The following is a 15929-nucleotide window of genomic DNA, read 5'->3' on the forward strand; positions in this document are numbered from 1 at the left end:
GGATAACAATTTGGTTGGTAGACAAGCTTACATAGAGTGTATGCTGGCAAGAAAAATCCTTGTTATCATAAGAGAGCCAATCTGGCTTACCCAAGCCGGTAAGGTTAACCTTGCTCTTGTTGGCAAGGCTTGGCAAAGCTTACTTGGGAACCAAACTGACCTTAGCTACCAAACATATTACCTCCTTCTCTAAGGTGGTGTTTAAATTCTGGGGCTAAAGTTTAGTGGTGTCATATCGAGTGTTATATGGGGTTGTCATATGGGAGTGTTCGGATAGTAATAATAAAACAAATTACAGAAAGTCCTCAGTAATCAGCGAGACGAATTTATTAAGCCTAATTAACCCGTCATTAGCATATGTTTACTGTAGCACCACATTATTAAATCGTGGACTAATTAGGCTTAAAAAATTCGTCTTGCAAAGTAGTCGCAATCTATGCAATCAGTAATTTTTTAGTCTATATTTAATACTCCATGCATGTGTCCAAACATACGATGTGATAGAGACTAAACTTTAAGGGAGGAACTAAACAAGGCCTAAAATAATGTAATTCTTCTTTTTTGATGAGTCAATTAATATCACTTTTGATCAAATTTATAAAAACAATAATATTTAGGTTGTGTAATAAGTACTATTAGAATAATAATGAAATATATTTTCATAATAAACCCATGGACTTGAGGACATTTGACTTATTCTAAAGCTCCGATTATAAGTAGCCGTGCGTGGTATTGTTTTTAGAATCAAGATACTATGAGCACGTTTGAAATGGGCCATTGGCAGCCACAGCCAGGCAAAGCCCCAACACAGTCCAACACCACGCACGGCGGCCGGCAGTGGCGGATCGCGATCCGTGGCAGCGCTGCAGGAGGCATCCCCGCCGTCAAATCCACCCTGATCCAAGGGCTCCCCTATCGCCGAAACCCAGTTCCTCTTCCGCCCCCCCACGCCGCGGTCGCGCTCCCCGGATCCCTCCAACCCCCCGAATTTTTGCCCAAAACCGCAAAGAAATTTCAAGCCGCGCGCCAATTCCCGAAATCCCACCGCTACTTAAACGCACCCAACCCCCCGCCGAATCACCACTCCAGGCAGCACACCAAAATCTCCCAAAACTCTCTTGTTTCCGAGCCCAAATCACCCACTCCCACCCCGAATGGCCCGCACGAAGCAGACGGCGCGCAAGTCCACCGGCGGCAAGGCGCCGAGGAAGCAGCTGGCGACGAAGGCGGCGCGGAAGTCGGCCCCGGCGACCGGCGGCGTGAAGAAGCCGCACCGCTTCCGCCCGGGCACCGTCGCGCTGCGCGAGATCCGCAAGTACCAGAAGAGCACGGAGCTGCTCATCCGCAAGCTGCCCTTCCAGCGCCTGGTCCGCGAGATCGCGCAGGACTTCAAGACGGACCTCCGCTTCCAGTCCTCCGCCGTCGCCGCGCTGCAGGAGGCCGCCGAGGCCTACCTCGTCGGGCTCTTCGAGGACACCAACCTCTGCGCCATCCACGCCAAGCGCGTCACCATCATGCCCAAGGACATCCAGCTCGCCCGCCGCATCCGCGGGGAGCGCGCTTAGGCGTTTGCGTTTCGCTCGCCACGCGTGATTGCCACTACTGTAGGTGTTCAGTATATCTATTCTCGTCATGTTCTAGGTCTGCGTTTAGGATCTGTTCTCGTCAAAAGTTTGTAGTTTCGTCCTGTGTGGTAACGCTATCAATGAACTATGCCTATCTGTTTCAGAGAAATGCACTGATCTATGCTTCTCTTCGCGATGTGGTTGCTGATGATGGTGCCTGCTTTCTGAATGCATGCTTGGAATGGGCCTTGGTAAATTGTGGCAGGTGGTTACTTTTTGCTTGCAATGGTTTCTTACTTTTGTAAGATTCAATTCCTAGTAAACTGTTGATTAACAAGGTGGATCTATCATCATTAGCCCTTAAAGAAAATGTTGAGAACAAATTGAAACTTACTCCCTCCGTCCGGTAAATTTTGCAATTGTAAGACCTGAGGGAGCCACCAATGCACCAAGGCAAATGACCAAAATACCCCTATTGTTAATCTGGCATACTATACCAGAGTTCAGTTTCATAATCATTGCACAGGATATGGTCTACACGTGTCTTTACACAAAGGTTGATACAACATGGCGAGAAGACTCTGGAGACAGAGAAAAAAATAAACAAAGCTTCCATGAACACTAGTTTGTGGCTGAGAATGATCCACGCGGTGTCCAAAATTTGAACCATCTCCAAGTGATTTCCCGCCTGTGATCTCCAAGTGATTTCCCGCCTGTGCCACCCCACGTCCCCTTGTATAAGCTCTCCCTGCAACACCCACAAGATCATCCACTCCCATCAGCCTCCCCTCGTATAAGCTCTCTCTGCAATACCCACAAGATCATCCACTCACACTAGCCTCCCCTCCATCAACCTGGAAGCCATTTTCATCATCAGCCATGCCCATAGATCTCAACATTCCTCCTGATCAACATGGAGAGCTCTTACCTGATCTCAATGAAGAACCTGCACATGAGGAAGATGAAATCGGTCATCTCCGGGAAGATCAACTTCATGAAGATGAAGCCCAACTTCCAGATCAACATGGAGAGCTCTTACCTGATCTCAATCAAAAACCTGCATATGAGCAAGAAGACAAAATCTCTCATGTCCAGCAAGATCAAGTTTATGCAGCTGAAGCCCATTTCCAAGGTCAGCCCCTACATCTTCATCACAATGAACGCCTTGGTATGCATGTCATCGATCTCAACGTTTATGCTTCCGAGGGAGAACACGAACATCATGAAGGTAATTCTTTTTCTATTGATTGTATTCAGACAACAATAAGAACCAGCTCAATTTTAATTATCTATTTAAAACTAGAATCATACTTGAATTACATATTGTGCCTCACCTCATTGCAGTAGTTGGAGTACAGGAAGAGCATCCGCAAGATGCATGTCTCATCTTTGGTGGTCCACATGAATTTGATATAAACTTTGAACCTTCTAAGCTGCAGCGACAAATACATTAAGTTCACAGTAAGCTTACGACCTGCTAACCTTTTTCTTTTCAATGGCTGAATACGCCTGCAGTTACAGTTCTCCAATACAGAAAATTAACATCAATTACAGTTCATCGCTTATACCAATAATTATTTACTTGTACCAACACTCATAAGTGAACCAAAAATTGAACTAAGAAATACTCCTACACAATTGCTCCACAACTCACCATTTCATTCTTTTGTAGGCATGGTGGAGGCCATGGATGAGTATGGTGTTCATACTCACCCTGAGGACATAGTCTTCAATGAAGAGGAGTTGGATGACTCGGATGTTGAAGAACATCACAACATTGAAGTTTCTGAGCAGCAACAAGAGATGCAGCAAGTTATCAGTGAGTACACCATCATCAATCCTTTTTCATTTAATTTTCCAAAGCACGTTGAATTGAATAGTTCAAACATTAAGGGGTTTCCTTCATATATGATGTAATCATAATGGGTACAGATTACTACTAAAAGGACATTAAATATCTAATGTTCAATGCACCTAATCCAACAGACCTGATTGGTTTTTGTAACTCATGTCAGTTAAATTGATCTTCAAATCTTAACCAACTGCTCTACAATAACTCACCTTGTAATTCCTTTTTTGTAGACATGATGGACGACATGCACGAGTATGGTGTGTATGCTAATGTTGTGGAGGTACACTTCGATGAAGAGGAGTTGGAGGACTCAGATGTTGAAGAAGATCATCATGGTACTCAGAATAGAGCACGTCCATACAGAAATTTGACAGATGTCGAACGACAGCAAATCTATGAAGCATTGCTTGAGAGAAGCAACCATGGAAGACTAAAGAGAAAAAGCACAACTATAGTTGCTCAATTGTTCAAAGTGAGTAGGTATCGAGTGCAACACATTTGGCAGAGAGCGAAGCAATGCCGTGCACAAGGAAGGCCAGTGGATGTTAGATCAAGAATGCCCAAGAAGTGCGGGCGCAAAAAGGTACAAGTAGATCTATCTCAGATTCTTAGTGTTCCCTTGCATAGGAGGAGCACTATTCGATCTCTAGCAGAAGCCATCGGTGTAAAAAAGAGCACTCTGCATACGCGGTTCAAAGAAGGGCTACTACGACGCCACTCTAGCACACTAAAGCCATTGTTGAGGGAAGAAAATAAGAAAGAGAGGCTACAATGGTGTATTTCCATGTTAGATAAACGGACATTGCCAAATGAACCCAAGTTCATTGAAATGGACAATATCATCCATATAGACGAGAAGTGGTTCAACACAACATCCACGTACAGGAAATATTATATGCTACCAGACGAGGATGACCCACATAGGACTGTGCAGAATAAGAATTCCGTTGGTAAAGTTATGTTCCTATCAGCAGTTGGAAGACCTATATATAATGATGCAGGTAATTGCATTTTTGATGGGAAACTAGGAGTGTGGCCATTTGTTAGAAAGGTACAGCATAATACACTTGTTTCGCTATCTTACATCAATTTTTGGTACTCATTTGTTATCCCGACTTTGTCTCTCATTTACTGCAGGAAGGAGCAAAACGAAGAAGCCGTAACAGAGGGAGAAGGGCCCAAGTCACTAAGCCTATTAAGGTGGATCGAACTACTATGAGGTCGTACCTGATTGGTAAAGTTCTAAAAGCTATTGTTCGAAAATGGCCACGAGAACTTAGAGGAAAAACCATATATATTCAACAAGACAATGCCCCTTCACATGTGCCAGTAGATGACGCAGAATTTGCTCAAGCTGTAGCACAAACAGGGCTCGACATACGACTCGTCAACCAACCTGCAAATTCCCCAGATTGGAATGTACTAGACCTGGGATTCTTTGCATCTCTCCAATCATTAACCTATGAAAGGATCTCTAGGCATTTGGATGAGCTGATTCAGAATGTCCAAAATGAGTTTAATAACTATGATCCAGATACTTTGAATAGGGTGTTCCTCACACTACAAGGGTGTTTGATTGAGGTGATGAAAGATGAAGGAGGAAACAGATATAAAATTCCTCACATTGACAAAGGCAGGCTCGAAGCGCTAGGCATGCTTCCTAAAAGCCTTAGTTGTGACCGACAACTCTATGAGACAGTGATGAAGTCCTTAGAAAAATAATGATGGACATGAGTAAACCCCACATGAGTATTTTGATAGTCCTGTAATATAAAGGAATAAGCTTTTTGCTACTGCTATAATTATATGTCCTGTAATATAAAGGAGTAAGCCTTTTGGTACTGCTGTAATTATATATCCTGTAATATAAAGGAGTAAGCCTTTTGGTACTGCTGTAATTATATAAAGTTTTGAACTTTAAATGGTTTGTGGCAAATGTTTCCTATGTTGGTGGTGTTTTAATTTCAGAAACTTCTCTAGGCCTAAAAGTTCAGCTCATGATATATAGTAAATAGTAAATAGATAAGTTCGGTTCAGTTTACATGCAAAGAATGGAATGTATAAACTGCAGAACATATAAATGGGAATGTAAAAATTATTTGGCCATGATGTTGTACTGTTGTACGAGTAATAACCTCATTATATCATATCAGAGAGTCGAAAACATTGTGAATTTACCTATACAGATTTATAAGAACACCAGTTTCATTATGTAGGATAATTCTTATTTACCAAAAGCAGCATTTCATCATCATGCATATACAACAGTTCATCATTTTGGAGACCTAAATAGCAGTTTATCGCAGCAACTAGCAACCTGTCCAGCATGTTCTGGTTGCTGCCCCGTAGGATTTCCTCGGCCGCATTCACATTCTTGCAGACATCTGCAGCGCAGCACGTACCGGCAAGCGTATTAGCCATGCACGCATATGGGCATCTACATCTGCATGCGTACGAGTGGCTGTTGGATGGATCGGCTTACCCGACTTGGCCGAAATGTTGTTGACGAGGTCCGCGAGCTCGCCGCTGCCATCGCCGCTCTCCTTGTTGGCCTTCCTCTTCTTCCTCCAGAACGTCCTGTTCCTCCACCTTTTCTTCTTGCTATCTGGCGTGGAAGCCGACGCAGACGTCGACGCCTCTTCCTTGCCGCGCACACCACCAGGGGCGGAGGTGGACGGCGAACAGCAGCACGCGTCCGCACTGCGGAGTAACTTCTTGCCGTTGCTGCATCTCTTAGCGGCCGATGCAAACAGGCCCATCGTGGGACCGACGCGAGATGGGCAGTGCACCCTCGGGTTGATCCACGCGAGGAGGGTGGCCGGATTTCTTGGGGATACTTCTACACTGACGAGGGCACCCTCGGGTTGATCCGGCAGGCCGACGGCACCTGCCGCCGCCTCAAGACATGCGCGCGTCGAGGATGAGGAGCTACTAGAGGAGAGGAACGGGGAAAGGAGATCTGTAGGGATGGAGTTCGATTTGAGCGTGAATTTGGGTTCGGGATCAGGATTGTGGATGGATGGGGAAGGAGCTCTGAGGTGGTGCGGGAGTGCTCGGCAGCGGAGGATACGGAGTAGGATGTGGGGAGTCTCGGATGGGGGAGATGAAACGAGTGGCTGAGGGCGTTCGCGTGAGGTTTGGCTGTCGGTCGTGTTTTTTTTTAGCGTTCAAGGGACTTCCGTAACCTGGGTCCCACTTGATGTGATAGCCTACTACTCTAGGATTGCAAAATTTGTGGGACAAATTTAAACTCTAAAATTGCAAAATTTACTGGACGGAGGGAGTACTGTATTTGCAGCCTTTGCAGTAAGATGTGATGTTCTGACCTGTACTGTCAACTGTATGTTTTTACTATTTATAGCAAGTAGTATAATTTGTTGTGGTTTCGTACAAGTGAAACAACTGGCAATGGCATGACTTTGCCTATTATTAGCTTGAAACCTTTTTTTTTAAACAAATTATTAGCTTGAAACCTCATCTGCTATAATTAAGCCTTTAGGAGGAACACGCTATTCACTGTCCTGAATTTTCTACTACAATTTAGATGTCTCTTGTTTTCTTCTGCTATGTGTTGGTGAGTGCCGAAGGGTTGTCACTAGTTCTGAGATTGAGTGGTAGTGATCTGCTTATACTCTAATTTCAGAGAGTGTATCTTGATTTCAGAGTGATCTGGAAATTATGCTAGCATTAAGAGCACAATTGTTGAACTGTGTTGTGTCAAGTGGTTTTTGTGAATCAGTATCTGGAATTTGTTTGCAGGAATTGCACTTGCATTTGGGAGTGAACTGTGATCTAAAGTCTGAATTCTTAACAACATACTCTATTCAATCTAACAAGTACCGCATGTAGCAATCCTGTACGACTAAAACAACTACATACCATCCTCATTCAGTCATTCTTGGTTCAGTGCTTGAAGTTTAAACCTGATTATTTCCAAACACATCAGTGCTGCTATCTTCTGTTATGATATCATGGTTTAAACAACACTGTATGTCTGACTAGATGATGCCTAAGGGCTACATAGCTTCGAAAGATCGAAAGGTGGATACGAATAGGAGCCGCTGATCACTGCATAGGCTATCTTGTTATTTGCAGCTTGAGTGGCATGTATCCCATCCCAGCTGACATAGTTTTGCGGGTCTCCACAAGCCCCTGCCGTTGTAGTTTTGCCGTTCACTACCTTGCTGTTTCTGCAGTGAACATCCTGATTGAAATTGTATGTTCCACCGCCATATCCACAGCAAGCTCTAGTCCGGTACCACCCAGAATAGATGACGTTATGGGATGCGTGCATGTCAAATTTTAACATTTCTATCTCCAAATAAGTTTATTATGAAAGTATATTCAACGATCTATCTAATGATAGTAATTATGTATTATAATTATTAATATTCTTTTATATATAATTGGTCAAAGTTTTAAAAAGCTGACTTCTCGGGAAGCGAGAATGATTTCTATTTTAGGACAGAGGGAGTACTTCAGCCCTGAGATGAACACCAGATCATTCAATTTTTCTATCAGATGTAAATGTGAACCAAATTCGCAGTGACAAATATTTAGAAGAGCTTACCGTGAGCCGTTGGGTGTTGGAACAGCTCAAGCGTTACGGTATGCTTGTCGACATACACGATCGACGCATCCTGCAGCTTCTTTCTGACCTCGGCTAAGCTGCTGTTCAGTAACTCGTTGTAGTATGTCGCTCCACTATTGTAGCTTTTCATGCATCCAAATTCATCCAAGTCGTTGCTGTTATGAGGAAGCTCCGTGAGGAATGCTGGGTAGCATCCTACGGGCGCCATGTTGAACACCATGAAGTTGCGAGCTCCGATGTTATACAAGTCCTATCAGACAAAATATGCATGAACAATGGAATCAACTGAATCTCCTCTGCTCTTTTGATCATTTCAGTAATTCAACTTGAAGTAGCAGATGATTCTACTACACTACTTACCTGTATTGTCCAGGAGATCTGGTTGACAGTTGAAGGTACATTTCGCTTGACGCTTTCGACGCCGAGGGATCCAAGGTTTGAGGTAAAATCATTCTGTCCGATGTCAGTTGTATACAGAGCGTTGCCGAAGACATCCGGACGAGGGAGTTGGCCTGCAAAGCAACCAAGCATCTCTGAACCTTCCTGTCTGAACTCTGAAGTTCAGAGCATTTTTCTAGTAGTCTTATCTCTTCAGAGGCTTGACTGAAAGAGACAGGGTTCAGTACTGTGGTGGCATACCGTTGTTGCCGTTGGAGGCGAGCACTCTGTTCCTGAACTCTTTCATCTGGTTGAGCTGGATGCCGAGGGAGAAGGGGCTGGTCCCGGTGACGAACACCGACGTGTTGGGCAGCAGCACCGTGGACGCCAGCGTCGCGAAGTTGGCGCCGTGCCGGTAGTCCGACCCGATGGACTGCAGGTACGGGCTCAGCAGCGGCAGCCCCATCGCTTGCGCTGTTGGTCGGACAAACACCAACTTTTTTTCAGAATTTTTTTTTTCAGAAACAGAAGCGATGGATATGAAGCACGCGATGCGTGTACGCAAGAGGTACGTGCCTATGAAGTCGATGACGAGGCGGCCGTCGGAGGCGCGGCCGGCCGGCCTGCCGAAAGTATGTCATGCCGAACGGGCCCTGCGGCGCCGGGAAGGAGGCCCAGAAGCCGCCGGTGTCGGAGTTGGAGTCGCCGAAGTTGAAGACGGCAGGGAACTTGCAGCGCCCGATCAATACGATGTCGGATGAAGATAATTTTTATATGTAAATTGTAGACCTCGATGAGATCTACAACTTTATAGTTTTAATTTTTTTCATTTGAGGAAAGTAAGATGTTCGAAAAAATAATATAAAATTTCGGCACCATATTTTGTCGCGTGATGAGACTCAAATTTCAAAAAATAGAAAACCCTTCGATACGATGTCGGATGAAGATAATTTTTATATGTAAATTGTAGATCTCAATGAGATCTACAACTTTATAGTTTTGAGTTTTTTCATTTGAGGACGTTAAGATGCTCAAAAAAATAATTTAAAATTTCGGCGCCTCTCGAAAATAGAAAACCGCTTTTGAAACCGGCCGAGGACCAAATTCGTCCGGTTTTGATAGTTGGAGGGTGTTTCTTGACCGGTTTCAGAGTTGAAGGTTGAAAATCGAACTTTGATGCAAGTTGAGGGTTGTAAAGTGTCCTTTACCCTAATAAAAACTATCTTCGGGATTGCAAGCGTTGAGCTGGAGCTTGGCAGCACGGGGAAGGAGAGGACGGCCGCCGCCGCGACGCCATGACAAAGCGGCAGTGCCGTCACTAGAGATACTGGTGTGAACTGTGAAGTGGAGTCAGCGACCGACAGATGTTTTGGACATTGTTGGACACTTGGATCATTCCGATTTCGGACGCTGCTGTATCTATCCTCTGAAGCTCTGACCAAACAGTGGAATGTCCATGCAGTGGAGACTGTACGCAAGCCAGCAATGAGAGGACGACGCTCGGCGGCGGACGCGAAGCGGTGCGAGGAAACTGCTGAAAAACGATGAACTAGCCAGCCACTGAAAAATGATGAACTAGTCAGCCAATGGATATACTCACCAAGACAAATACGTGCCGTTTCTCGACGAGAAACATCACTCAGTCAATCATGTCGTACAGTAATAGATAGCTGAGAAAAGATCCAAACGTGAATGAAACGGTGCAAAAAATGTTTTCAAGAAAAACACCAAACGGGTGACGGTATACAAGTACAACATACAAATCGTGTTACTCGGTTCACAGAGCTAGGGGCAGCTAACACGTAGATATATCGAAGTAGAACCACATCATCTGTGATGGTTGCCAGCATAGGGCAGGGCTGTACATGGATGCGGTATACAAATACGAGGCGTCTTGTTCTGGGATCAGGATGGCGAGGAGAGCAAGCGCTGGATGACCTTGTCAGGGTCGTTGTCGTGGATGGCTAGCAGCTCGGGGACGTTTGGCGATGTGAAGCCCATCTCGTGGAGGATGTTGTAGGATTTCACGAACTCTTTCACCTGGGCACAAGATAAGACGGTTCGTACTTGTCAGTTTGATATTATTTATTCAAACACTGTACCCCACTTATGAGCAATTACCAAACAGCAAAATGTTCTTTTCTGCACAAAAAATTGGCAAGTTGTAGAAGGAATGCATTTTTTTTCATTCCTACAAAAAGTCTTCGGAAAAAAGACCTTGCTTCTATGTTCAGCGTTCATTATTTTCATAGTGTAAATTTGCTAAATTGCGAACCAGGAATTGTCTCAGCTTAACTGATGTACATGTCAAAAACATGCTAAGCATATTAAGTGAACTAGTGAAGTGATCAGTACTGGTGAATGGCAGTTGATAATCATGAGTGAGTGAGCAACATAAACTCCCAACAGGCTAATATTTCAATGATTCATCTCTTTGAAGATCATGACAAAAAATAATAATGTTGACAAGACAAGAAGACAACTATAGTCTTGGAAAGAAAAGAATTAGGGTGCCTTTGGTAACTGCCATTATGTGCCCTGCCTAATAGTTGGCTGGCCAAATTTAGGCAGCTGAATCAGCAGCCCAGGAATTGGCCGTGCATCGGCCGGAAAGTGAACTGCGTGTTGGCCGTGCGATGCTGGGCAAGCCAAAGCCCAGCTGGGATCCAAACATCCTGCCTACGGTCAAAGGCAAATTTTTGGGTGGGCACATGAGGGTGTCTATCCAAACGCGCCCTTAGTGGATGAAACATGAAAAGGTGTATTTAATTGCCCAAAAATCCGGATGTACATAGTTATGTTATCGGCATTGAAGAAACTTTAGCTATTAGAAAGCCATTTTTTCATGATTAAGTGGTGCTGAAAGCAGTATTAAAGAAAATACAACAAGGGGGAAAGAGCATACCTTCGTTGGATTATCTCCATAATTCAACACCGCAAATGAGACTGCTTCACGCCCAAGCCCCATTGAGACGTACCTGTCGACAACTGGATCCCCTGAAGATGCTGGTGTAGCCTGCAAAATGAAACTGGGAACGTCAGTAATTCTATCAATAGAATTTGTCTCCAACATCTGGCTGGCATGCACCACGCATCATGTTAAACGGACGAAGGGTAGTGAGGAACCTAAAATGAATCGCAAGGTTGGACTATTCAAATTACACAAAGGGATCAAAAGCCCTTCTGAGAAGAGAAATTCAAGTCTTTCAACAGGTTCAGCAATGTCATTTACAGTATTGATTTATTGTTGTTTCAATAATCAAGTTCGAAAATACTTCTAGTCTTTCAACTAACGCACATTATACAGCAAACCAGACATCAACAAAAATTGACAATGAGGAAAAACAGTACGAGTGCCAGGAAACTAAGGAATACCCCTGAAAATCAAAATCTTCCTATGGTTGGCTTTTCAGGACAGATTGCAGACTGGTACTGAGCTAAAACAAAAGAAGTGGAAGGGGTGCAGCAATTCTGTTCTTTGTGGAAACCTACGAATGTCAACCATGTTCTTTTCCAGTGTGTCTTGGCAAACTTCATATGGTACTGCGTCAAAGAATCATTGGCGTGGGATAGGGTGCCATCTAACATGAAGGAGTTTCACGAGTCCTGGCTGCCTTTGTCAGTCAGTTGCTACTTGCTACAATTATAAGCCTTTTCTTTACACAATCATTGCTTGGGGTCTCTGGACTGTTAGAAATAAAATGGCAATTGAGCATAAATTCCCCAAATCCCCCTGAGAGTCCATACAAACTTTTGTTATTTTTGCAGAAATGGCAAGTTCTGCCAAGACCGAAGGACAGCTCTAGGATGGATGGGCAGGCTGAGCAAGTCAAGACTTGGGTGGCAACATTCCATTTGCTGAACCATATTATATCTTTTGAAGATACCTTGAAGTAGTTGATGTTTAGATTTGTGTTCTGGTGTGTAAAGAGGTGGTTTTGCTGCTCATGTTTTGAGCACTGCTGTTCTCTTTTGTAAGCTGGTAGCCCCATCATGATTGCATTGTACGGCCTCTTGTATGCTTTCTATAAAAGCTGGGAAAACCTTTATAAAAAAATGGTGCGAGGGCAAAATTACTATAGCAGTGGGTACAAGTCACGCTAGGAAAGCTTGCAATTAAGCCAACATCAATAACAAAAAATAAGTCTATAAACAACTTAAGACCCTTTTCCCACGCTAGGAACTTGTAGAAACATTAGTTAATGGTAGCCGTGTAATGGTTAATGATATTAATAGACTTGTGAAAGAAAGAAAGAAAGAAAGAAAGAAATAGCAGGATCTATGTATCTTGCCTGCTGTGCCACAGGAGGTGGTGCCTGTCTTTCTACCACGAATTTAGTCCAGTTGGGGTTCTCCTTCTCTGCCTCAGCAAGAATCCTTCTCTCATACTCAAAATCAAAGTTGAAGGTGCTGCGAGGAATTTCTACCATCTGTGGTGGCAATTGAGGCTGAAAAGATAACACTAATTAGAAGATAATGAATTCCCTACTTACAACAGGTGGATGAGTTAAGCTTGAATAGCACACACTTAATGGCACTTAACCACAGAGTATCTCAATAACGATAAAATGTAAACGGAATTGAAGAATGGTAGAGTGCATTTCTAGGAACACAATAAACACTAGACAGGCCCTACATACAGTACGACACTTTGACAGACCCACATATAGTATGAATTGCATTCTCATACATTTCAAATCAGTTGACTGCAAACTATAACACCAAGGTTATATACAACCAATAAATAGCACAGCTGCTGAACAATTAACAGAAGCCATCTGCAAATTTTCTAGAGAACAGAATTACTAGCACAGATCTTAGTTCCATGTATTGTTTAGACACAATTTCATCCCAAGCTGTCCATTCATCATGGAATAAGCTGCACTAGGTAGATCTACAACAGGCTGCGAGAAAAGGGTTATTGTCCATTGAGAATTAGATAAACCTGTAAGATTTGTTAATGGTTCGTCACTCGGCGGTTAAACTTGACTAACAACAGATAAAGCAAATTTGCCTTCCATAGACTGCCCCATATGAAACCAAAAACTATTTAAAAAAATCATCTCCTGTTGGATTTAGTTACCAGCAGTTTAAAATTTTCATATTTACACACATATATATTTTTTTCAAAATGACATATGAATTAACAGCGTACCAACATTTGTCTAACAGCTAGGCAAGAGTGTAATCTCACTGACGTAACACTTCTGTATCTAACAGCAGATTAATAGCTCCTGACAAGACACGACAAAATGTACTTCAATATTAAATTAAATTACTCACAGGTGGGGCAATGCGGAATTCAGGCTTTATCGTAACTTGTATGCCCACCTCTGTGCAATAAGAATACAATACTATTAGAATACAAACTGCTGTTGACAGAAGCAAAACAGAAAACACTAGAAAGCAGTTTGCTGTCTCTTTTGTTTTTGGCATGATGGAAGCAGCAAAACAAACAAAGAAACACAATTAATGCATTACCAACTGGTTTGCAGCGTTCAGTAATTACAAAATTAAAATACATCCAGACGCCTAGGAAAGTCTAGCGTCTTATCAACTTCCATTATGTTGAGGATGGGTAATAAACATTTACTCAACTATTTCATAAGCATTTGGCATCTAGCACCGTTGTGTTCCTTGCCAAGTGTATGCCTATTTCATAAGCATTTGGCATCTAGCACCGTTGTGTTCCTTGCCAAGTGTATGCGCGCGCGCGCGCACACACACAAAAACCCTATCCTTAAAGCACCTTGATTTGTGCATAACCATTTCATGTCTTAGTCCGCAACTTAGTTGCACCAAAAACACCCGACCAAGCCCTGTCGCAAGACATTCAAGGTGCAACTAAATTTAGGGGTAGCTTGTATCATTCGAATCTGCTGCCATTTCTACTACACAGCATGCCCTAGAGGAGTAACAGAGCTTGCGTCGACTTGCAGGCAATTAACAGATGAACAAAGGCAAGTGCTACGATTGGCCAGTGTAAAGGTGGATTTAGTAAGTTTCCTCATCGTGATACCAACAATTAGAACCCGAACCAAAAAGAGATCTGCTTACCTAACAGCCACCAAAAAAAAAACATCCAATTAAGCCGACAGTCGATTCACCATACTACATTCGATCCAGTACATAGCGAGCAGTTGTTCGTTCCGGGACCAAGCCCAACCAACCGTGAATTAATCGGATATTATGATACCATATGAGTACCAAGCGGCAAAGGGAGAGAATTACTCGAGGAGGAGGAGGAGGAGGTTGGAGCGAGCGGCGTTACGACGGGAGCCGAGGACCCGGACCCGGAGCCGTGGTGGTACGGCGCGGCCCGCGGCGACGCCGTGGAAGCTCCGCCCCCGCCGTGGGAGGGCTGCCCGACGCGCGGGTAGAGCGAGGAGCCTCCCCCGGGCGCGCCGTAGGGGCCCGAGCCCGAACGGCTCCCCCGGAAGTCGTACTCCATCGGCGCCGCGAGCGCAGTCCGCGCGGGGGTGGAGTGGGTTGCTGGAGGTGGAGAGCTCCGGGCCTCCGGCGAGAGCGAGCGGGGTCGGAAACTCGGACGGATCACGCGGTTTGGCTGCTGTAAAACTGGTGGTAATCCAGGTTGAAGGGACGCGGAGGCGTGTTCTGGGAGACGAGGAGAGAGGTTCGCGACGAAGCAACTCAGGAATTGGGCCGCGCGTGCCGGTCCGACCTCCCCGGCGTGGTGGGGCTGACGGGCTTTCCTTTCCTGTATGCGTTGCGTATTTGTCGTATGGTCCGCTTCTGCTGAGCGGATCCGATCGAGTCTCGTGCGATCGGGCCTGTTTGCACCTAAAGCGGCAGCGTTCGGCACACGAGGACGTCGGCGTGCCGGACCAACCCGTCAAATGCCAATTGGTGCGGTGGACCCCGTTTCCTGCAGCAGAGCTGTGACTCGAGTGCCACCGAGAGCTCATGTGTGGGCATGTGGCTATGGATTGCGTAGCAAGGATAACTGTGTTTGCTCAAAAAGAAGAAGAAGAAGCAAGGATAACTGTGTAAGTTCACTTTTATAAAAAAAAATGTGTACGTTGATCCTACAAAACTTATTCGATCAGATCTGAGAAATAAAAAACACACTTTATTTTTTGAGAAACCATTTTTTATAAATTTGCATATATGTAATATGTATTAGACGTGTAATAGGTATCATTAGATTAATAGTGAAATGTATTTTTATAATAAACATATTATGAAATATATAAATATTAATAATATTTTTTATAGATCTAGCTAAATTTTAATAAAAAATTTAAATCCTTGAAAAACAAGATTGGATGGAGGGAGTAAGGGCATGTTTAGATTTTTTTAATGTGCCACCTTGGGCGCGGCCTTCGTGGAGGCCAGTGGGGAGCCTAGGTTCAAACCCCAGACCAGTATCTTCACTTTTGGAGACTTTGCCGGCTGCTCTAGGCACTCTTTCCAAGTCTAAAGCTTAGTTAACTTTGACTAAAGTTGAGGACTAAAACTTTAAATAACTTTAGTTCACTAACTAATGTGGTCTAAAGTTTTGTAAGATGGTCTAAATTTTTAG

At 44.0% G+C, this 15929-nt stretch overlaps 4 protein-coding genes across 8 annotated transcripts; 1 reads left to right on the top strand and 3 right to left on the bottom strand.

Annotated features, from left to right (window-relative positions):
• Positions 1-981: 981 nt before the first annotated feature.
• Positions 982-1721, top strand: LOC136519825 (histone H3.2). The gene has a single exon (XM_066513205.1). It carries the CDS (start codon positions 1155-1157, stop codon positions 1563-1565), a length of 411 nt encoding a protein of 136 aa, XP_066369302.1. The 5' UTR covers positions 982-1154; the 3' UTR covers positions 1566-1721.
• A 149-nt stretch (positions 1722-1870) lies between these two features.
• On the bottom strand, positions 1871-6407 carry LOC136519820 (uncharacterized). Of its 5 annotated transcripts, XR_010775052.1 has the most exons (7): positions 5900-6407; positions 5735-5801; positions 3220-3351; positions 2900-2998; positions 2605-2805; positions 2494-2511; positions 1871-2419 (listed from the first exon to the last, which is right to left on the bottom strand). XR_010775052.1 is itself a non-coding variant. In XM_066513196.1 (6 exons), exons 1-6 carry the CDS (start codon positions 6174-6176, stop codon positions 2490-2492), a joined length of 615 nt encoding a protein of 204 aa, XP_066369293.1. In that variant the 5' UTR covers positions 6177-6407; the 3' UTR covers positions 1871-2489. The 5 variants fall into 5 exon arrangements, 2 of the variants coding, with proteins under 2 accessions (XP_066369293.1, XP_066369292.1); XR_010775053.1 differs by having other exon boundaries at positions 2494-2622; XR_010775051.1 differs by having other exon boundaries at positions 1871-2511.
• A 663-nt stretch (positions 6408-7070) lies between these two features.
• On the bottom strand, positions 7071-9120 carry LOC136523504 (GDSL esterase/lipase At4g01130-like; the record flags this gene model as incomplete). Its single annotated transcript, XM_066517168.1, is given in 6 exon segments — positions 7071-7677; positions 7982-8258; positions 8369-8520; positions 8648-8860; positions 8963-9011; positions 9013-9120. Coding segments are annotated over 6 exon segments (1050 nt in total), but the record flags the coding sequence as incomplete, so codon positions are not given.
• Positions 9121-10036: 916 nt separating this feature from the next.
• LOC136519821 (uncharacterized) lies at positions 10037-15078 on the bottom strand. Its single transcript, XM_066513197.1, has 5 exons — positions 14618-15078; positions 13670-13719; positions 12679-12834; positions 11292-11402; positions 10037-10426 (listed from the first exon to the last, which is right to left on the bottom strand). The coding sequence occupies exons 1-5, from the start codon at positions 14835-14837 to the stop codon at positions 10292-10294; spliced, it is 672 nt and encodes a 223-aa protein (XP_066369294.1). The 5' UTR covers positions 14838-15078; the 3' UTR covers positions 10037-10291.
• Positions 15079-15929: the final 851 nt, after the last annotated feature.

This window comes from Miscanthus floridulus, chromosome 18 (genome assembly GCF_019320115.1).
Source record: "Miscanthus floridulus cultivar M001 chromosome 18, ASM1932011v1, whole genome shotgun sequence".
Taxonomy (NCBI): domain Eukaryota; kingdom Viridiplantae; phylum Streptophyta; class Magnoliopsida; order Poales; family Poaceae; genus Miscanthus; species Miscanthus floridulus.